The 23333-nt window shown below is 43.2% G+C and overlaps 1 protein-coding gene across 1 annotated transcript in view; it reads left to right on the top strand.

Moving 5' to 3' along the window:
- LOC139233179 (neuronal calcium sensor 1-like) overlaps positions 1-20233 on the top strand; it is a 146683-nt gene extending 126450 nt beyond the window's left edge. The window contains exons 4-9 of the mRNA XM_070863795.1: positions 7897-8035; positions 9345-9423; positions 10846-10934; positions 17072-17149; positions 17818-17941; positions 19650-20233. Coding sequence (XP_070719896.1) covers positions 7897-8035; positions 9345-9423; positions 10846-10934; positions 17072-17149; positions 17818-17916 — 484 coding nt within the window. The 3' untranslated portion in view covers positions 17917-17941; positions 19650-20233. The remainder of the gene's footprint in view (positions 1-7896; positions 8036-9344; positions 9424-10845; positions 10935-17071; positions 17150-17817; positions 17942-19649) is intronic.
- The last annotated feature ends 3100 nt before the right edge of the window (positions 20234-23333 follow it).

Genomic DNA, 23333 nt, shown 5'->3' with positions numbered 1-23333 from the left:
ATCTCGGTTCCATCTCAGTTTTCCTCCATTTCAAGTGCAATTGAAAGAAATGTTCATGATGTGGATTCTTGCCTCCTGGAGAAGAGTTTTTTTTTATTTCTCCGTATATTTTTTTCTTTACCCCGTTTATTCTTTTTTTCCTCTCGCTCTAGCTCAATCACTCACTCTCCAGTCATATCTGTCTGTCTTGGTGGTTAGTTGGAGTAGGGCAGGGGATCCGACTAGGAATGTAGGCAGGCTTTAGATTGGACATCGGGAGAGGGATCTGCAAACCATGTTGGTTGGCTACAGGGTGATGGTTGTAGCTCTCAAGGCTCCAGGGTGGAAACAAAAAAAAGTAAAGTGGAATGGCACTTCCCTTGTAGGATGCCTGCTGTAGACTCTGATGACCACGCGGCGAAGCAAGAAGCCTCCCAGACCAAGAAGCAAGGAAGAAGACCGAGAGATTTTCTTGACTCACAGGAAGAATACCAACCATCATCAGCACAATCAAAGGAGGAGCAGCATGGAGCATACCACTTCAATGTGCAGCGCGAGTCGGCACAGGAGGGTGACTGGATTGGACGTCACCATAACCTAGGTCGGTGATTGGAACGTGGGCAGGTATAGCAGGAGTAGCGCGGTTGGGGCAAAGGAGTGGTGAGGTTAGGGCGGAGGAACGGCGAGTTGGCATGGAGCGATGTGATCGGGGCCCAGGAGAGGCGTGAGTTCGGGGCCCAGAAGATACGAGGGCACGGGCCAGCCCACACTGCGATGTGTGCGCAATAGGTCCGTGTATCAGAGCTGGTCTCCAGTCGTCTTGGTTAATCCTTGCCACTGGACCAAGACCTAGTTCTGTGGAGCCCGTGTGGTGGCTGGTGTGCAACGGTCATCACACTTTTTTAAAAAATCCACGCACAGGTATCTTCCACCCTTCAACATGTAGTTCAGGACCTGGAATATTGGGTCCTTCATTGAAACAGTGTGAACTCATCCCTTTTTGGTGCCAGGCCGCTGGCCCGGCCGAAACATTCCCTGGTGGCTCAGTGGGCCGAAGTTTTAAAAGCGCGGAGGCTCTCTCCTTTTAAGTGAAGGAGAACTGTGGTGACGCGGCGCCATGATGACGTCACCACAGCCATGACTCCACATTTCCCCACCCCCCCCCCCCAACTTCTGCCCTCCGTTGTTGTCATTGCTGTGTTTTTGCCCATCGGGTATAGTTGCCGCCCCCGTTATGACCGACTTCTGGATCAAAACAAAAAAAAAACAAAGAGCCAAATGTCTCTTAAGAGGCAACCTGACCGCAGCTGCGGTAAAAAAAATCGAAACTGGGTGGGAGCGCCCCGTTTTGGACAGGGGGCAATTTCTACCCCTGGAAGTCTTGCTGCAGTTATTTAGGAGTTTGGTGAGACCACATCTGGGGTACCAGGTACAGTTTTGGTCTTTTCTAAGGAAAGGATATACTTTCTTTAGAGTGGGTGCAGTGAAGGTTCACTCGATGAGAGGGTTGTCCTGTAAGGAGAGATTGAGTAGAATGGACTGATATTCTCTGGAGTTTAGAAGAATGAAGGGTGATCTCATTGAAACGTATAAAATTCATAGAGGGCTTGACAGGGTTGATGCTGAGAGTTGCTTCCCCTGGCTGGAGAGTCTAGAACTGGGGGTCATAGTCTCAAGATAAAGGGTCGGTCATTTAGGACTGAGATGAGGAGGAATTTCTTCACATACTGGGGAATCTTTGGAATTTTCTACCCAGGAGAGCTGTGGATGCTCAGTCATTGAGTAGATTTAAGGCTGAGAGCGATAGATTTTTGGGCACTAAGGGAATCAAGGGAAATGGGGATAGGTGGGAAAGTGGAGTTGATGTAGTAGATCAGCCATGGACTTTTTGAGTGACGGAGCAGCCTCGAATGTCTGTGTGGCCTACTCCTGCTCCTGCTCCTGTTTCTTATGTTGTTCAAAGGAGTAGAAGAGTCCAGAATGGCAGACAATGGGCTTGAATAAAACACAAAACTTGCACTGAAACATCTGAACTAACACTTGGCTGCAGGGAACACAGGGAAGGGAATACATTTTGAAATAATTATTTCATGGGATGTGGGCGTCGCTGGCAAGGCCAGCATTTATTGCCCATCTCTAATTGCCCTTGAGAAGATGGTGGTGAGCCACCGCCTTCAACTGCTGCAGTCCGTGTGGTGAAGGTGCTCCCACGGTGCTGTTAGGGAGGGAGTTTCAAGATTTTGACCCAGCGATGATGAAGGAACGGCAATATAGTTCAGTCAGGATGGTGTGTGACTTTGAGGGGAACTTGGAGGTGGTGGTGTTCCCATGCACCTGCTGCTCTTGGTGGTAGGTGGTAGAGGTCACAGGTTTGGGAGGTGCTGCTGAAGAAGCCTTGCTGCAGTGCATCTTGTAGATGGTACACACTGCAGCCACAGTGTGCCAGTGGTGGATGGAGTGAATGTATATGATGGTGGATGGGGTGCCGATCAAGCGGGCTGCTTTGTCCTGGATGGTGTCGAGCTTCTTGTGTTGGAGCTGCACTCATCCAGGCGTGGAGATTATGCCTTCACACTCCGGACTTGTGCCTTGTTGATGGTGGATAGGCTTTGGGAAGTCAGGAGATGAGACATTTGTCGCAGAACACCCAGCCTCTGACATGCTCTTGTAACCACAGTATTTATGTGACTGGTCCAGTTAAGTTTCTGGTCAATGGTGACCCCCAGGATGTTGATGGTGGGGGATTCGGTGATGGTAATGCTGTTGAATGCCAAGGGGCGGTGGTTAGACTTTTGCTTATTGGAGATAGTCATTACCTTCCACTTGTGTGGCACAAATGTTTCTTGCCACTTATCAGCCCAAGCCTGAATGTCGTTCAGGTCTTGCTGCATGTAGGCATGGACAGCTTCATTATCTGAGGAGTTGTGAATGGCACTGAACACTGTGCAGTCATCAATGAACATCCCCACTTCTGACCTTATGATGGAGGGAAGGTCATTGATGAAGCAGCTGAAGATAGTTGGGCCTAGGCCCTGAGGAACTCCTGCTGCGATGTCCTGGGGTTGTGATGATTAACCTCCAACCACCACAGCCATCTTCCTTTGTGCTCTGTATGACTCCAGCCAGTGGAGAGTTTTCCCCTTGACTCCCATTGACCAGTTTTACTCGGGCTCCTTGATGCCACACTCTGTCGCATACTGCCTTGATGTCAAGGGCAGTCACTCTCACCTCACCTCTGGAATTCAGCTCTTTTGTCCATGTTTGGACCAAGGGCTGTAATGAGGTCTGGAGCTGAGTGGTCCTGGAGGAACCCAAACTGAGCATTGGTGAGCAAGTTATTGGTAAGCAAGTGCCGCTTGATAGCACTGTCGATGACATTACTTTACTAATGATTGAGTGTAGACTGGGGTGGGAATTGGCCGGATTGGATTTGTCCTGCGCTTTGTGAACAGGACATACCTAGGCAGTTTTCTACATTGTCGGATAGATGCCAGTGTTGTAGCTGTACTGGAACAGCTTGGATTATGTGTAAAGCCGCCTATGGAATGGATCTGGGAGGCAGAGCTAGGAGGAGCAGCAATGCCACATGCTGTTGGAAGGACTAAAGTTAAGTAAAGTATATGTGCCTTACAGTTAGAAGCAAATCGCATGCAGCGTGGAAGAGCACGACCAGCAAGTCGTGACACAGGAAGCAAGTGTGACGAACAGGAAGTGTATGTAGACGCAAAACCTATCTATGGAAAATGGGGTGGGGCGTATAATGGGTGGCTGATCCAATAGTGCTTGTTTTACACCCCTGACATAGTTAAACGCTCTGACAGTAGATATTTATTATCAATGCGTATGGACATATACACATGCACAGATATAAACAATTAATGACCAGTATCAACTCTCTGGGGGAGGGCTGATGTGCTAAACAGAGAATTCATTCCTTTCTAGTTGTGACATCATCAGATCCGCCCATTTTGAATGACTGAGTTAAGACTCCCTGCCAGCTGATGATTATTCTAATTATCCTGTATTTCATCTTGTGCTTACAGCCAATACCACAAGGTTCTATTGCAGGCCTATAAATCTGACCAACAAACGTACATCTCTGTTGCTGTCTCTCGGGATTCTGTCCTTGGCCCATTTTTTGTGTAAACTATCTCTTTCCTGTTGGGTCCACAATTGCAGTGTCTGTGTTGCCAGACAGTGCAGTCTTATTCTCCAGACACGAGTCTGTGTTGTGCTCAGTGCACTCTTAAAGGAATGTCCTGTGTGTTTTGATTCAGTTGCTGTCTCACCAGCATCAATAATCTTGAAAGCAGCTCCGTTCATCATTCTGACAAAAATCAAACTAGTTACAAAATCATTTTTAGTTGGTGGTCAGGTAATTTGATTGCATATCTTTTTGAAAAACCCAGGGCAGTTATTGCCTTGGGGTTTCTTGAATGCAGTAAAATAGCTTCAGATGGGGGGTTTTTTTCCTCCCAAAATTGGTCTCAACAATGTTTAAGCCGCAATTTTTAATTCTCTTGTGCGGCATCATTTGATGTGATATTGCCTGGTTAATGCTCACCAGATCAGTCAGTTTACAGACCCAAATCAGTAGAATAATACTCAAAAGAAGAATGAATATCACTTCGAGATTACAAAGTACTTCCATGTCTCATATAATTAATTTAATTTGAAGAGGTCACACTTCCACCAGTAACAGTGGTTACATTTCCCACTCATTCCACTGAGCCGTACTAACCAGGGGGTATCAGGTTTGTTGCTCAGTTGATGGTGAGTTAGCTGATTTTAGTCAGGGCAGGATAGAATTTGTCTCAACAACAACAACTTGAATTTATGTAGTAAAACGTCCCAAGGTGCTTCACAGCAGTGTTATAAGACAACAACAAAAATTGACTCCGAGCCACATAAGAAGAAATTACAGCACATGACCAAAAGCTTGGTCAAAGAGGTAGGTTTTAAGGAGCGGCTTAATGGAGGAAAGAGAGGCGGAGAGGTTTAGGCAGGGAGTTCCAGAGCTTGGGACTCAGGCAGCCGAAGGCACGGCCACCAATGATTGAACAGTTATAATCAGGGATGCTCAAGAGGGCAGAATTTGAGGAGCGCAGGCATCTCGGGAGATGTCTCAGCATCCTTGAGCTCAGGAAGGGAAAATTCAGCCAGGTTCCTGCTTCTGATAGCTAGACACTGGACCCCTTTTCTCCACCCTCACCCCCACTCCCCCAACGCCATTGTTTCAGTGGATGCTGAGTGAGGAAAGGTCAGAGCTCTGCTACGATGCCTGCCCACATTCAAGTAACCCGTGTGAACAGTGCCCAGTAAGAGTCGGTGTTTCCAGCAGAAAAGGGGAAAAATGTTAGAGGGTTTTATTTTTAAAATAATTATTTATCCTACTTGTAAAAAAAAATAATTACAACTTTTATCAGTTACAAATGGCCTGCTGGGCAAGAGCCTGATGAGTCCTAGCACGTATGGATTTTTAATAACATTACCGCCTATACTTTTGCGCCCAGAGAGCTGCTCCTTAATGGAGTCACTGCATATTTCAAAGCACAGTGACTGCTTTCCAGCTGCAAACCAAACATGGCAAGTGTTCATCATACTCGACTGTAAGGTGAAACTGAGGGTGGAAAGGCATTTTTTCATCGAGAGTATGTCACTGACAGCAGGTTTGCAATATCCCTGCTGTCCCTCACCCCCCTCGCCGTGTTATAAAAATTGCACGGACCCCCTGTAACACACATGTATTTTTTCCCGTATTAAAATTAGTTATACAATTAAACATGTATTTCTTTTTTTTGTTTTACTTAATGTGAAATGGTGCTGAGCAATAATTCTGTTAAGACGTTGGAAGTAAATTTGACAAAAGTGATTAAAAAGTGGGAAATGATTGACCAAAAAGTCGAAAGATGCGGACCGAGTCCAAGTCCGAGAAGGGAAATGGTTAACCCAAAAGCAGGGAAACAATAAATCAAAAGCTGCAAAAATGAGTAAATGGTGGACAATCATTAACTGAAAGTGGAAAAATACCGGCAGTGACCAAGTCCGAAATGGGAAATGGTTAACCAAAAAGTGGGGAAATGATAAACTAAAACATGCAGAAATTAGTAAAAGGAGGGAAATGGTTAACCAAAAGCCGAAAATAATTTTAACAGAGGCCAAGTCTAAAGTGAGAAATGGTCAACCAAATTCCTTCCTGAAAAGGAACGCTGCCCTCTGCGGTGGGAGCCTGGAATTACCTTGCTTCAGAATTTCCCATTGTGCATTTCCCCGAAATGCAGGGCTGCAGTCACACGCGATTTGCTCCGGAGTTGCGAGTCCAATTTCCTCCGGGAGTGGCTCGTTGGAAAGCGCTGGCACTGCCGCGTGCTATTGGGCTGCACTGGCCCCGCTCAAGCAAAGGGAGAGAGTGAAGCAGCGACTCCACTGCCAGGCCGGGTGTGCCAACACGGTGCTCCGTTAACAACTTTGGGTCAGAACATCGGATCTCCTCCAACAGAATATGAAAGGGTTTGCTGAGCTGGGAGGGCAGTGCCAAGCTTGTGCCAGATGGAATGAGAGCAGTAAAGTGGAGGACCACTTTCTGACTGACGAATCCGCAGGCCAACGACCGACTGTCTTGGGTGCCTCATTTGGGCTAGCCAGGGTGAAGGGGCACCCAATGATATTGGAACTAATCCCGGTCGGCCACCAGGAAGCCAGATAGGGTTCCCTGAAACTTATCGAGGCGGCCCTGTTAACACCACAGTGATCTGCAGGTGCACCAGTCACCATGCCTCGGTGATTGATTTTCAGTTCAATGTCGGGTATTGCTCCATGAGCACTGGCTGTCCCCAGTAACTAGCACGGGTGCTCATTATAAATGTATGATCCAAAATTAGTGTTGGAGGCTGTTTGATCATGGGAGCATCACACCTGAGCCATTCCTATCCACACCTGAGCCATTCCTATCCTCACCTGGCATCCATCACACTCTCACTCTCCAGCAGGAGTCCTTCAATGGCAGTCTGGAATGCTATCCTTGCCCGATTCTTGTTATCCTTTCCCTAGCGCAAGCTACTTGAGGGCAGTTACACTTTCCTTGCTGCCCCACGGCCAAGATCAGCCAACTCAGCATGGACTGTAGATCGAGCCTGGAACCTGCCTGCTTTGTATAACTCAGTTCTACACTGGGAGGCCCAATAGCCAATCTGAGGAGTTCATAAATATTTTAAATAAGTAAGGTTTTTTTATATAAAGAGTTCTATGCTAGGATCAGGTGTGCATTTATTGGGAATGCACCGTACTCTCGTTTTTAGTATCACTAATGTGGTCCTATAAATGCTAGTTGCATCTAGTGGTACAAATCCATTGCAACAGAATATATTTAGTGTAATCTTTCTGGTGAGTCATTGGATTGTGAAAGAACAGAGTAAAAGCTGACCATTAACTCATATCGAACTGAATTATGTGTATGTTTCAATGTCTCCTCATACTTTTCTGCTGAAAAATGGGCAAAATGTCATGTAAGTAGTTGAAGCCAAGCCACTGCAGTCCTTTTTTAAAAAAAAACATGATCCTATAGTGGGAAGGTGGTAGGATTGATATTCTATTAGATCAGATAGCCTGAGGGGTCTTCTAATCTTGTGGTATTCCGTGTGTATTTAAATGGTGGACAAGTTACAGTGATGACGGAGGAGTTGATATGGGGTGTCATCTCCAACAGCACTAAATAGTGTTGAATAATTTGTATGATGAACTTTCCAATTTGGACGGTATAGCTGCTGTGTGATCAGTTTTAACATTGGGCCAAATGGAGAATATTCAAGAAAGTACATGAATTTTATTTTAAACCTGGAATGAAACTTATTTAAAATGTGTAGAGTTAATTTATATGTTTACTGGTGAGATAACCTGCATTAATATTTTGTCTGACAGGTACAAAGGTTTCATTAAAGATTGCCCCAGTGGACAGCTTGATGCAGCAGGCTTCCAGAAAATCTACAAACAATTCTTCCCTTGTGGAGACCCAACGAAGTTTGCGACATTTGTTTTCAATGTCTTTGATGAAAATAAAGTGAGTGGCTTGTTCTTCAAATTCTTCTGCTGAAACAAATGAGTTTTGCCTCGAGTAGAGGTTGATGAGAGGCAGATTGGACTTTTAACTCTGCACCATTTCAAGTTTAGCTGAACTGCAAGTTCTTAAAATTAACAAACCACGTGCAAGATCTGAGATTAGTAGATGTTTTTTTTCTCCATACTGGGTAATGGATATATGGAACAGACTGTCAACTAAAACAGTTAATGCACCAGTTAACACATTTGAATATCTAGTTAGAATTGAGACCTGGTGTTATAAGGATAAGTACAGATTGTGATTGAATGCGGTTTGGAACATGGGAATGTGATTCAAGTAAGGCAACGAGTCAAGGATGAGGTTTGCTTGATTCAGCTTTTGATGCAGCAACATATAATACATTATTTTTAAAATCCGTGGTGACCCACAAATAAAACACAGACCTTTTTGTGAATTACTTTTGTGTGGACAAGCCTCCCTCTTTAATAAAATTAAGCTGTATTTTATTGTCCACGCTAGCCGTAGCCATGAGGAAAGGTGCATGTCCCTTCTCCCAGGTCCCCGCTAATACTGCTCTAGTAACTGCTGTGAGGAGATACTAGAGAACAGCCAGGGATGACTGTTCTCAATTTCCCCCGTGCCCCCCCCCCCCCCACTCCTGTTGGCCTTAGCTTCAGCTTGGCCCTCCCTCAGAAGTACAAGACTGAGATCTACCATTCTGTAGCAGTCTGCTGGGGCTCCAAAGTACCTTTCTATTTGACCTAGGATTCAGGGAACTCGAGAGACACCATTTCTTTACACATATTCTTGAAACAATTACAAACTTTCATTTATATAACACCTTTCAGATTCTCAGCGCCTTTCAAAGCACTTTACAGCCAATAAATTCAATTTTGAAGAATCGTTACTTGATTTGTAGAAAAACATAGCAGCCAATCTGCACACAACAAAGTCCCAGACCAGTTGATCTGTTTTGGTTGTATCGGTTGAGGGTGAACTATTGGCCAGGACACTTGTAGGACTCTCCTGCTCTTATTTGAGTAGTGCCATGGGATCTTTTGCATCCATCTAAAATGGATGATGAGACCTCAGTTTAACATCTCATTTAAAAGACGGCACCATCAGCAATGCGACACTCACTCAATACTGCAATGACGTGTCAGCTGGAATATGTGCTCAAGTCCTGGAGTGGGATTTGAACCCACAACCTTATGACTCGGAGGCAAAAGCATTGCCACTGAGACAAAGCTGAAAATCCAAGTCATTTACATGTGAATTGATGAAGATGCCTTTTTGAATGGATTTTCAGGATGGAAAAATTGAATTCTCCGAGTTTATCCAAGCTCTGTCAGTAACTTCAAGGGGGACTCTGGATGAAAAACTGCGATGTAAGTAACTGACTTGACTCGAGTCTTGTATCCATTTTGTTCAGTCTCCATGTTTTTCACACACTTCATCTCTCCCTTCGAATCCCCCGTGCCCATTGTGTACGCGTGATTTAACAAATGTGTCATTTGAAAAATAATTCACTGCTACGGTTTGGGAATACTTTTCCAACTTTTGCATCCACTGTCGGTGTCAGATATTTTATTTTATTCTTGCCATTTATTGCTCATCCCCAGTTGCCCTGAGAGCAGTTTGATACAACGGAGTGGCTCGCTAGACCACTTGGTAGGGCAATTAAGAGTCGACCACGTTGGTGTGGGACTGGAGTCGCATATAGACCAGACAGGATGAGGATCAACCTTCCCTCTAAATTGTCTTTGTTGTATGCGGTCTCTTTATTTTTCTGCGCATGCGCAGTATTTCAAATGGAAAAGCTTGTGAGCGGCCTGCGCGGTATCTTGCAGGTTACTGCATGAGTGCGCACACGCGCAGCTTGGGGGAAACATTGGTGGAGACGGCAGTTTTCCTTCCCTAAAGGATATTAGTGAACCAGTTCGGTTTTTACAACAATCCAACAGCTTCATGGTCACGTTTATTGATGCCAGCTTTTTATTTTCAGATTTGTTTGTGTTATGTATGCGATAAAGGTTCACACTGAGTACTTTTATTTTGGCCCAAAGTGCCTGACTCTCAAAATGGCTGGCATTTTATACCAGAGCAGCACCATGTGCTGCTGCTCAGTGGCCTCCAACAATGACACCATCTGGTGGCTACAACTATTTTAACTATTCAAATTCTCAAGCTGCCATGGTGGGATTTGAGTTCACGTCCTCTGCTTTATTAGTCCACACCTTTGGATAACCAGTCCAGTAACATGACCCCTACATTATTGTACCCAGAAAATCACAGGTCGGCTACAACTCAGGCTAATGGCAGACCTAGAATCATCAGTACTTCACTCTGCAACTTAAGTGCTCTCCAGACACGGCCTAAATTTATAAGCAAAGAAAATCTGTAAGTCTACCCCCAAGTGTCGGTTCACAGTTTAAGTGAACATAAAGAAAAACTTGCATTTCCATCGCGCCTTTTATGACCACCGGGTGTCTCAAAGCACTTTACAGCCAATGAAGTACTTTTTGAAGTGTGGCCACTGTTGTAATGACGTAGTGCAAACATTTCACATTCTCACTATTATGTGTTACTGAAATCCTAATGATAACATTAAGTGTTATTCTTCCTCATCTACATGTGTTCTTGTGTAACTGTCCCTTACGGGGATAGTGGTAGTAGTGCAATTGTCAGCTTTGTTTAGAATGTGGTTGAAATATTAACATAAGCATGGTTACAGAAGCCTAAGTTTTTGCTACACTCTGCTGGAGAGCATTAATTTTGAACATGCATTAATGTTTGATGTGTTGTTTCAGGGGCTTTTAAACTGTATGACCTAGATAATGATGGCTACATCACCAGAAACGAGATGCTGGATATTGTGGATGCTATTTATCAGATGGTGGTGAGTAAATTATAAAGACCAACTAAAATTGTACTTCTGTCTTCCAATTTTGTAATCTGACCACATTTTATAATTTTTTTTAAAGCCGCTGTCTGTTTCTTGATATTGGAGGAACTGTGTGTGTCTCAAATATTTTTTTGAAGTATTTCAAAACCAGGCATAAATAAAATATATTGTACAAAGCCTAAAATTGGGACATGTATGCTTTTTTAATACTGGCAGTTTCTTTCTAAATAAGGATTAAAAGTTTTATTTTTGCTATAATCATCATGGGTTAGAAGAATGAGAGGTGATCTTATTGAAACGCACAAGATTCTGAGGGGGCTTGACAGGGTAGATGCTGAGAGGATATTTCCCCTTGTGGGAAATCTAGAACTAGAATAAAGGGTCACCCATTTAAAATGGAAATGAGGAGGAATTTCATCTCTGATGGTTGTGAATCTTTGGAATTCTCTACCCCAGAGAGCTGTGGAGACTGGGTCATTAAATATATTTAAGGTGAAGATAGACAGGTTTTTGAACGATAAGGGAGTCGAGGGTTATGGGGAGTGGGCAAGGAAAGTGGAGTTGAGGCCAGGATCAGATCAGCCATGATATTGAATGGCGGAGCAGGCTCGAGGGGCCAAATAGCCTGCTCCTGCTCCTATTTCTTGTGCTTCTTACTTCAAAGAGTTACTTATCTTTATTCTTGGGAATCTACTTTAGTAAATCTAAAATGCTGAATGTAAGTGGCAGGCCGTGGGTTCTGCAGGTATAAACAAGATATAGTTCTGCAGATTGGTTCCAGCCACTCCACTCGGAATCGGGAATTGTTTCTCTGAATTGCATCATGGCTAATTTAAACTCTAGTGTGTGTTCATGGCTGGCTCCTAGCAAAATCATGTGTCCCCAGTGCCTTGTATTTTAAAACAAATAAGGTTCATGTCGTGCAGAACTTTGCATCATTCTATGACAAGCTAGTTGAATAATCAAAATAGCCTCCTGCCATGCTGTAAATTTTTTAAATTCTATAATCCTAAGTACGAAGAGATGGATTACAGATTGCAAGGGATGCAGCCCACATTCGAAAACTAGAGTCACCTTTTTGAAAGGGAGAATAGTGTGCAAGTACCAGAAAACTTAAATGGTGAATGGAACCCAATTGTTGGATTTTTTGGGGGGAGGTGGGGTTGGGGGAAGAGGAATTATAAAAAGTGGAGTTTTTATTTTGTAGCATTAAGTAAAAATTTATTTATTGTAACCTCTTCTTCCCATTGTTCCAACTGAAAACATGTGTAGCTCGTTTTGTTTATGGTGTATGGGCAATGTTTCTATTCAGAAAATGAAGAAAACCCTGGTTTTGTAGGATTTGCTTCCGCATGCCACATTCTCTGCACACGACTGCCTTTCATGTGATCCAACTTGGGTTCTGACTGAGAGGGCCAGGACTTCAACACTTGGAGAGATTTCAGTAATTATTATTACTGAAGTAAAATAAACTCGGATTTAAAATAAGTAGTCGATAACCACAGTGAATGTTATTAGTTCATGCAATAAAAATTAATTATCCAATTGTGATTATTGCTCAGACTATTCATACATATATATATATATATATATATATATATATATATAATAGGTTCTTTTTTTTTAAACCTGAGCAGTCAGCTTCAACATGAGAAATTATTCCGAACCCTAGTAAAATTATAATTTAAAGTTCCTGGCAATCCAAGAATCCGAATAAGTTTTGATAGCGAATTGGGTCTGCGGCTCCAAATGGGTTGAAGGCGGTTGTCTTTAGATTTCGATCAGTGAAGAGCAGCAGGCACAGGAAGATATGAAAAGGAGAATGGAAGTGACAATAACCAATCAAATGAAGAATGGAATTGATACTGAGAAATGGCTATCCTGTTAATATTAGCTGCAATAAAATTAATGTCAGCTAAAATAGAAGAAAGACTTGCATTTATATAGCGACCATCACGACCACCGGATATTTCAAAGTGCTTTACAGCCGATTAATTACTTTTGGAGTGTAGTCACTGTTTTAATGTGGAAACGTGACAGCCAACTTGTGCACAGCATGCTCCCCAAACAGCAATGTGATAATGACCAATAGGGCCCAAATTTGCCCAGGAGTTGCTGTTTTTTTTTGGAGCAACTTGATTTTTCTGGAGTATCTTAAAAATCCCCATTCTGCACATTTAATTTGCGCCAGTGTAAGTGAGTTAGGATTTTTTTTAGCTAAGTTTTTTTTTCAAAAGTGGGCGTTACCAGCCACCTATGTCCTATTTTTAAACCAGTTTGTACAGCTAATAGTTGCACCAAAGTAACTTAGGCCAGCGTATTTGGCCACTTCTGGCTGTACAGAAAATCCTTGCGATGAGTTAAGAAATCAGGTAGGTACTTAATGACTTCATTAAAGAATGTGAATAGAATCAAACAGCTATACAGGACATATGACAAACTATTAGTTAATTTACTATACAACAGAAGCATTCATGGAAGTTTAAACTACAAAAATAAAAGAAGTAAAGAGACAAAACATATATTTACATAACATTTTATTTGGATATTTTGAATAAATTATCATCGCCCCCACCCCCCCCCCCCAATCAAAACTCTTTCCCCCCGCCCCCCCATATCAAAATTCCCCCACTCCCGCCCGATCAAAGCACTCTTTCTCCCCTCTTCTCCTCACCCCATCAAAATTCTCCTCTTTCCCCTCGCCCCACAATCAAAACTCTCCTCACTAAACAAAGCACAACCATCAATAAATAAAAAATAAAACTCAAGTCCTACCTCGGCCCGGGAAGTCAGCGGGCCGGCTGGCCAGTGCGGGAGGCCACTCAGTCGGGGATACGTGCGGGACTCTCTGGCACGCAGCAGCCTGGCGCGCATCGTGACTCCACTCGGCCTGGGATAGAGATTTTTTTTTTTTTTTTTTAAATTCGTAGCCAATCTTTCTAATTCTTTGTCAAATCACAAACGCCAGAGGTCACCTTGCACACATCAAGGATCACTCTGCGCCAATGCTCTTAGCCAAAAGGCCTAGAGCCACTGCACCGTTCCTGGAAGTACTGCAATACCAGGTTCGAGCCATGGAGGTGGATGGGTCAGGCCCCCCACACACCTCCGTGGAGGTGGATGGGTCAAGCCACCCCACCCACCTCCTATTTCCAAAAAGCATAGGAGAACCACCTTCCTGATCCAGGGAGAACCACTTTGGGGGTCATGGTTACTCCCCTGTCAGGTCAGTTACGCATGATCTTAGCCAAAAGGTAGAGATGCTGCAGAGGAGCTACTGCACATGTGCGAAACCTCCATTGCGCATGCGTTGAGCTGCTGGCACTCTTGAGCGCAAGGCCCTAGCTCCGCCCCCTAATTGAATTGCCACACCGCGCCAAGCCATGGGAGAGGCCAGAATGTGGGGACAACTTTTTGGCGCCGTTTTTATCCTAGGAAGTCGGCGCACCTTGGGTGAGTGCACCAAAAATTGGCAGGGGCCAAATTTGAGCCCAATCTTTTTTTTATGTTGATTGTGTTATGTTCGTAGTAAAGTAATGTAACTGAGAACTGTAGACGTGAGTAAGTGATCTTAGTTCCTTTATTCTAACTCCAGAGTGCTCGTACAGCATGGGAGGGCCTGCTTATATACAGTGCTCCCAAGAGATGCTGGGATCCCTTGGGACTCCAACAGGTGCACCCTCTGGTGGCGGTATAATACTGGTTACATAGGATTGCATACGTAACCGATTGAGGGATAAATATTGGCCAGGACACCGGGGAGAACTCCCCTGCTCTTCTTTGAAATAATGCCATAGGATCTTTTACATCCACCTGAGAGGTCAAACGGGGCCTCGGTTTAACGGCTCATCCTAAAGACGGCACCTCTGACAGTGCAGCACTCCTCAGTATCCCGCTGGAGTGTCGGCCTTGATTTTTGTGCTCAAGTCCCTGGAATGAGACTTGAACCCACAACCTTCTGATTGAGAGGCGAGTGTGCTATGCACTGAGCCACAGCTGACACTAAGTTAGAGGAGACTCCTGCCAGGTTATTTGGCAAAAACACCAGAGTGGGTGAAGAGGGGAATAAGCAGTTCAACCAATTCCTGCTCCAGCTGAGGCCAGAAGAAGTGAAAAAATCAAAAACTTGTATTGATGATTAGGTCACAGAATAGTGAAATGGCCCCTAATCTGTACTCTGGACATCTGTCCACAAAATGGCAGCCAAATCGGCCTTTTGCGTATCCTTTGCTTTGAGAAGATGGCCAGACTCGTGGCCTCTATTTGAAGAAAGAATTGGGCCCTACCCAAGTTAAATTGTCTGCTTTCTCACGCTCTCCGTTTCCCTCATTCTGGGAATTTTTTTCTTTCCCTTCCAGTGCAATCTCAAGTCCTGAGTCTGTTTTGCCATTGTTGATTTTTAATTATTCTGCCCCTTCCTCAACCCAACCTCCAAATATAAACTTCCCCTGTTCACATTTCATCTACAAAATATATGTAGTAGTATAAAACTATTTGAATCCTGTAAATTGTGAATCTGCGCCACCTGAGGGCGCCACCACTTGCTCAATCCAAAGTTTGGGGCCATAACTTTAAGATAGTCACTGCTTATGATGAGTTACTGGTAAATCCAATAAGGGAAATGAGTGTGGAACTCGCTACCACAGGGAGTGGATGAGGCAAATTGCTTGGATGCTTTCCAAAGGAAGCTAGAAGAGTACTTGAGAGCGAGGGCAATAGAAAGATATCCTAAAGGTGAGTCAGATGGAATAGGAGGAGACACATGTGGAGTATAAACACCAGCACAGACTAGTTGGGCCGAATGGCCTGTTTCACTGCTGAGTCGGGATAAACGGGTCCTTTTCAGAATGGCAGGCAGTGACTAGTGGAGTGCCGCAGGGCTCAGTGCTGGGACCCCAGCTCTTTACAATATACATCAATGATTTGGATGAAGGAATTGAGTGTAATATCTCCAAGTTTGCAGTTGACACTAAACTGTGAGCTGTGAGGGGTTTTGGACAGGTTAGGTGAGTGGGCAAATGCATGGCAGATGCAGTATAATATGGATAAATGTGAGGTTATCCATTTTGGGGGCAAAAACGTGAAGACAGAATATTATCTGAAAGGTGGCAGATTAGGAAAAGGGAAGGTGCAACGAGACCTGGGTGTCATGGTTCATCAGTCATTGAAAGTTGGCATACAGGTACAGCAGGCGGTGAAGAAGGCAAATGGTATGTTGGCCTTCATAGCTGGGGGATTTGAGTATAGGAACAGGGAGGTCTTACTGCAGTTGTACAGGGCCTTGGTGAGGCCTCACATGGAATATTGTGTTCAGTTTTAGTCGTCTAATCTGAGGAAGGACATTCTTGCTATTGAGGGAGTGCAGCGAAGGTTCACCAGACTGATTCTAGGGATGGCTGGACTGTCATACGAGGAGAGATTGGATCAACTGGGCCTTTATACACAGGAGTTTAGAAGGATGAGAGGGGATCTTATAGAAACATACAAGTTTCTGATGGAACGGGACAGGTTAGATGTGGGTAGATTGTTCCCGATGTTGGGGAAGCCCAGAACCAGGGGACACAGTCTTAGGATAAGGGGTAGGCCATTGAGGACTGAGATGAGGAGAAACTTCTTCACTCAGAGAGTTGTTAACCCGTGGAAATCTATGCCACAGAGAGTTGTTGATGCCAGTTCATTGGATATATTCAAGAGGGAGTTAGGTGTGGCCCTTACGGCTAAGGAGATCAAGGGGTATGGAGAGAAAGCAGGAAAGGGGTACTGAGGGAATGATCAGCCATGATCGTATTGAATGGTGGTGCAGGCTCGAAGGGCCGAATGGCCTACTCCTGCACCTATTTTCTATGTTTCTATGAACATACTATGTAACATTTATATAAATTAACATTTCAGAATTCTGTGACAACATATTCTGATTTAATTTAAAGATGAAATACTGACCAAACTCATTCACAACATTGATGGGCATATTGGTGTAACAGACAGCATGGAACATTCTGGCTCCTGGTCCACTTAGAAGAGTTGCGTACAAGTCGATTGTGCTTGTGTCCGATTATATAAAAATGTAGTTGTCTTTTTATTAAAATCCTTGGTATTTTTGGTTTTTAATGTATAAAGTTTTGGGTTCTTAGGGTAATACAGTGGAACTCCCTGAAGAGGAGAACACACCAGAGAAACGGGTGGATAGGATTTTTGCCATGATGGACAAGGTAATGATTTTTGGTTTTGTTTTATTTTATATTTGAAATCATGGAGAGCTGAATTATAAGGAAAGTAATGTTGGGGGAGCGAGAGGGGAATTTTCAACTTCACAGCTTGGGCTGTTACCCGGTGGAGTGGATCGCATGTCCATTGTCGAATCCACCCGATAGCCATTCCATTGAACCGAATGAAAATAATGTGGGTTCCGTGCCATGTGATCCACTCTGCCAAGATGGCGAGGTTGAAAATTACCCCCAGAGTGTCTGTCGTTTAAAACTTAGCCTTGTACTTCCACTTATCAGAAGATTTCTTGGAGCTTGACACTGTACATGAGCTTGATATTGTATCTCTAATTCTGTCCTGAGCATCCCTGATTATAATCGCTCAACCATTGGTGGCCGTGCCTTCTGTTGCCTGGGCCCCAAGCTCTGGAATTCTCTGCCTAAACCTCTCCGCCTCTCTATCTCTCTCTCCTGCTTCAGGACGCTTCTTAAAACCTACCTCTTTGTCCAAGCACCTGCACTAATTTCTACTTATGCGGCTGGGTGTCAAATTTTTATTGTATAATATTCCTGTGAAGGGCCTTGGGACATTTCACCACGTTAAAAGCACTATATAAATACAAGTTGTTGTTGCATTTATGGCAGTTCACTAATTCTGGTTACCTGTGTTACAGAATGCTGATGGGAAGTTAACCCTACAGGAGTTTCAAGAGGGCTCGAAAGCAGATCCATCCATTGTCCAAGCGCTTTCTCTATATGATGGTCTAGTATAGTCCCTGCCACCTCCCTTGTGCCATGGTGAGTTATGACAGTGACAGCCTTTTTAACAGTTCTTCAGATTACAGGTGCTCATGTTTTCAACCATAAAACATCTATAATCATTTTCTGTGTATTTTAAATGTTATAAAGCATGACCTAGAAACCACTTCTTGTTACTATTTTAGGATTCCCCCCCCCCCCCCCCGCCCCTTGAAAAATCCCCCTATAATGGGAGAAGTGATGTTGATTAATAAGTCACAATTCATTACAGCGGGGCTTATCTGCTTTGGACATTGAGTAGCAGTCAAATCCGATGCTTTGATTAAAGTTGTTGGATTTGATTAAAGTTGTTGGACTCCCTTCTAAGTATGGTGCTGAGCTTTCAAGTATAAATTTGTTAATGTGATGTAAGTCAAGAATCAAAATCACTTATTGCTCTTTCACACGATAAATATTTCTGATATACACTTCTGATATCTTTTCATTTAATATATAAAAGCAAAATACTGCGGATGCTGGAAATCTGAAATAAAACCAGAAAATGCTGGAAATACTCAGCAGGTCAGGCAGCATCTATGGAGAGAGAAACAGAGTTAACGTTTCAGGTCGCTGACCTTTCATCAGAACGGAATATATATTTTCATTGTTGGCTGTTAAAGGAAGAGCAGGATTCCAATTGTTGGCTGTCGGTTATTTTGGTGGACTACGAAAATCTGTATTTTGTCAAACAAATAATGTAGTTGGAAGCGTCTGGCCATTGCTTAGAACATTTATGTTTAGAGCACATACTCCGATAAAGCAGATGAAGTGTTGAGTGTTGCTGGGCTATTGAGCCGTGCTTGGGTGAGGGTCAGAGGGATTATACTTCAGTCAATCCTGTCCTGCCCGAATGCCCACACATGCATACCTTCCAGCAGGAGGTCACTGGTTAACAGTCGGAAGCACAAACCCAAAGTGATTGTTTTCCCCCTCCCGAATGCACGATCAATTAACTGAGTACAGACTAGGAATTGAACCTGGGACCAGTAGAACGTCAGGATATATAAGAATTGAAAAAGAGAATAGAAAGTGGTCCCAATTATTCCACTCGAGGAGCTGGCCGTTGTGGTTGTTACGTCTAGACTCGACTATTCCAACACACTCCTGGCTGGCCTCCTACATTCTACCCTACGTAAACTTCAGATCATCCAAAACTCAGCAGCCCGTGTCCTAACTCGCACCAAGTCCCACTCACCCATCACCCCTGTGCTCGCTGACCAACATTGGATCCCGGTAAAGCAACGCCTCGATTTCAAAATTCTCATCCTTGTTTACAAATCCCTCCATGGCCTCGCCCCTCCCTATCTCTGTAATCTTCAGCTCCTCTCCCCCCCCCCCCCCCCTCCCCTCCCAGATATCTGCGCTCCTCAAATTCTGTTCTCTTGAGCATCCCTGATTATAACTGCTCAAGCATTGGTGGTCGTGCCTTCAGCTGCCTGGGCCCTAAGCTCTGGAACTCCCTCCCTAAACCTTACCGCCTCTCTACCTCTCTTTCCTCCTTCAAGACTCTCCTTAAAATCTACCTCTTTGACTAAGCTTTTGGTCACCCGCCATGATTCCTCCTTATGTGGCTCGGTGTCAAATTTATTTGTTTTGTCTTATAACACTCCTGTGAAGGGTCTTGGGACATTTTACTACGTTAAAGGCGCTAACTAAATACAAGTTGTTGTGGTTTTATCCACTGACCACATATTCACTTCCTTTCCAGATGCCCAGGGATGAACCATTTTGGTGCCATTTGAACGGTTCTGTGCAGAAGCTCGATGGTCCAGCAGTCGCTCACCTTCACCCAGATGTGAAGAGGAGTGCACGGGTGTGTGCAAGCTGAGCTCTTTTGCTTGTCTCCATTTGCCAATCTCAGCTTAAGAACCCAAATTTTTTTCTTTTTAAACTTGAGAACTCTGCGGTAGACACATGCCTCTGTTTTTTTTGTTTGGCAAGACTTGATCGAAAGGAGCGTTGATATTTTCCTTTTTGTACGATTTTAGACTGAATCGAATTGCTCGAGCTGTGAATTATTTTTGTTCTGGCCGCCTCAATTAGTGTTTTAAATGAACAAACAAAAATCGCTGGTCTTGTATTGTCTGAAAATTTTAGCAGCAAAATATGCGAAGTGAGGATTGTGTGTGTGTGTTTCGTGCTTTAAGTGAAAATATTTTATCATGTATATTCTTTATTTATTTAATCGTGAAATTGCATTGTATCCTCGTGTTGCCTTTTATTTTGAGGCAGAGAGGATAGTTTTCAAAACCATACTTGTACCTTTTAGCCATTAAATCTGACTTGTAGGTACTGTGAACATCAAACTGTTGTACCATAACTAGCCCAATGTCGCAGCATTGAAAATGGTTTCCAAATTGCAATGTCTTAGATTATTTAACATAAGATAATGCGCAGATTGGAATGCATTACAGGGCAGTAATTCAACAAAAGATTCTGATGCGTTCATAACGCCAACGTTAAAGCTGAAGCTGTTTGATTTTGTGCCCTTGCAATACACGCTTGCCTGTTGCTTTATCTACTATATGCAGTTGGATTTCTTATCGGTTGTAATATTTTTTTTCTTTCGTTGGTCAGCAGAGGAATGGCCTGAAATGGGCTGACCATGCTCAATAGTGATAGCACACAACATGATCATGGATGCTGTGAACGGAAGCACGATCTGAACTGCATAGATAGAGGTTTATTTCACCATGTTCCAGAATTAATTTGGGGTCAGTATGTGACTGAGTGGCACAGTACATGTACACAGTGCTACCCATACAAGCCGGGGCCTGTTGGTCACATCCGTGGCTATTCTCCCCCGGCCATCCAGTGTTTTTGCACATTGCACGCAAGGTGCTCTTTTGCGTATTTAAAGAAAAGTATTATTTTCTGCCAGTTTGTGAAGTGATGAATGTCTCGTTGGTATCAATGGATTGGACAGTGAGGAAATCCTATGTCCTGGCTCAAGAATGTGCAGTTTACAAGAACCTAATCTTCAAAACAACATGAGAAAAGAGAGTAACTACTTGTGATTTGTATTGTAGTGTAAAAGTCCTGAATTGGGCATAATTGAGCTGACTTGAATATGCACAGAGCACTTCAATACTCTGCGCTTTTCTACAACTTGGATTGATGCATTTAATGTAACCCCTTTATGGTACATATTATTTTGGAGGTTTTTTTTACCCTTTGATTTGTTTTTTTGTTATTGCATTTAATATTTGTGTTTTTAAATTAAAAAATAGAAATGAGATGATAACTGCTGCATGAAGTGCTATATTTTGTGGTTTACAATGCAGGGTGTTACTTATTGTATCTTTGATATTTTTAATTGCTTTGCTTAATGTTGCATTGCTTGATCACCTGTAATGCACAATGCGCACTTAAAACATGATTGCAAATTCCAACAGTCTGGTTAAGTCCAGTTCTAATATGTGATTAACAGCTCTTTCCGCATGTCATGCACTATTGCTTTTGGCAGGCCCAGAGGAAGCATTTCAGAAGTGGTTTGGCTTGTCACAGATTCTTGCTGGACAATCTCTCCTCCCCTGTCACTCTTCCTCCTCTCCCCCAGCCCAATCACCAGTAGCTTTTAACCCATGTTTTATTTTTTTTGTCTCTTAATGTTTTTATTTAATCATCTCTCTGTTTTTCTCCTTTCTCCTGCTACTCTTCTTCATCCACGTTAATTTTTTGAGGCTTTTATTTCAATTTAGCTTTTTCCAGAAATTTCACTTTTAAATTTAGCTTGTGTCACACTCACTTTCTATGGCACACATTTCTCATTTTTATCTGAATTCTCTTCCTCACTTTCTGATTTATCTCGTTATTTGCAACTGCTGTGCATGCTTAACAAGCAGTGCCTGTATCGAATATATTTTCTTATCCTGCGGAGCAACTCGAGCAAAATAAATACGACAAGCCAGTTTCAGGCAACAATAGTAAAGGCTGTGGATGTATCTGCCCTTGTGGAACTATGGGCTTGAATTGAGTTTGTTTGGAAGGGATCTAATCTCGTGCCTAAATGGTTGCAGGAAAACTGGGTGGATTCACCAAAATAAAAGCATTCTTACCAATGCTGACAAGCAGCTATCTCCGTGCTATATATATTTTATAACTGTTATGCACCAGAGTAATTTAGTAATGGGAAAGTCCCCTTTACCACCATGGAGTCACCTCACAATAACCTTTGGAAGCTGCATGATTGATATCTGAATGTAGTGACATTGACTGTGACCAGTCAATTCTTCAGGACACTTTACACAGCTGATAACCTTCTAACCTGCTTCCATTATGTCATTAAGCAAAGTAAAGGGATGGGGCAGGTTGCCAATCCTTCAGCATTGTTCGGAACTCTCCAGGAATTAACGATTAATCTGCTGAACACTGCTGCAAGCAACCTGGGAAAAAAACCATAAGGGCATTAAGACAAATGTGAGGTTTGTTTTCCAATTTTCTTTGAACACTTATTTGTTAAATCTCAGAAATAGGGAGGAGGGGAAAGGCTGTTTTACTTGGTGTGGCTAATGGAAGTGGGAGGTCGTTTGATGAAAACTCCAGGAATACCTGAGGTTGGCAACTGTAGGATTGGGGGTGAGGGTTTGATCAACCGAGCTGCACCAATTTCTCACTGGGTTGGAGTTTTTTTTTAATTATTTTTTTTTTGTTCATATCCTTTTTGTTTGGTTGGATCTCTCATTGGATAAAATTAGTATTTCTTCGTAATCAGGAGCGGACCTTCTGCTACTAACACGTCGGAGGAGGGTATGCTGCTTTATATGGACAGGAATATTGTATCATGTCATGTGTTATTGTGCAACTTTGCACTTTGTGGCCACAGGTGTAAGTGTGTCTTCTCGGGTCAGTTAAAGGCTAATTGATTTTGGACAGCACTTCAGGTCAGTTGAAGGCTATAGTAGCTAGCTTTACATACACTTAAATCTGAAACCTGAAAACAAGTTGAAGGTACAGTATTTTGTTGGGGGAGTTCCTCCATTTATTGGAAATTATTGACTTTCTCTGGGATTTTTTTTGTTAATATGACAGAAATGTGCATGTATGACTTGTTCTCAGGACTAGATCATACTGAGCAGGAAGGTGCACAAAGGAGGCTGGGAATCTTTCGGGGGAAATTTACCACAAAATATGTCCCCCAAAAAAGTTATTTAGAAAAAAAACGGTGTTCAAAAAAAGTCAACCCAGACTCCTTGTTTGCACTTGCAGTCTTCCACACGGCAACTTCCTTTATCTTCAAATAGAGAACCTTACACACAGACTAGAATTAAATTAAGTGCTTGGTAATGCGTACTGTCAGCAGTCCGATAAAAAGCAGGATAGGTAGCTTTCCCACTTAACAGTCCTGGAATGGGATGTGGTCTGGAAATCCAACAGAGAGGGAGAAACTCTT

This window comes from Pristiophorus japonicus, chromosome 20 (assembly GCF_044704955.1).
Source record: "Pristiophorus japonicus isolate sPriJap1 chromosome 20, sPriJap1.hap1, whole genome shotgun sequence".
NCBI lineage: Eukaryota > Metazoa > Chordata > Chondrichthyes > Pristiophoridae > Pristiophorus > Pristiophorus japonicus.
This window is presented reverse-complemented; position numbering and strand designations above follow the sequence as displayed.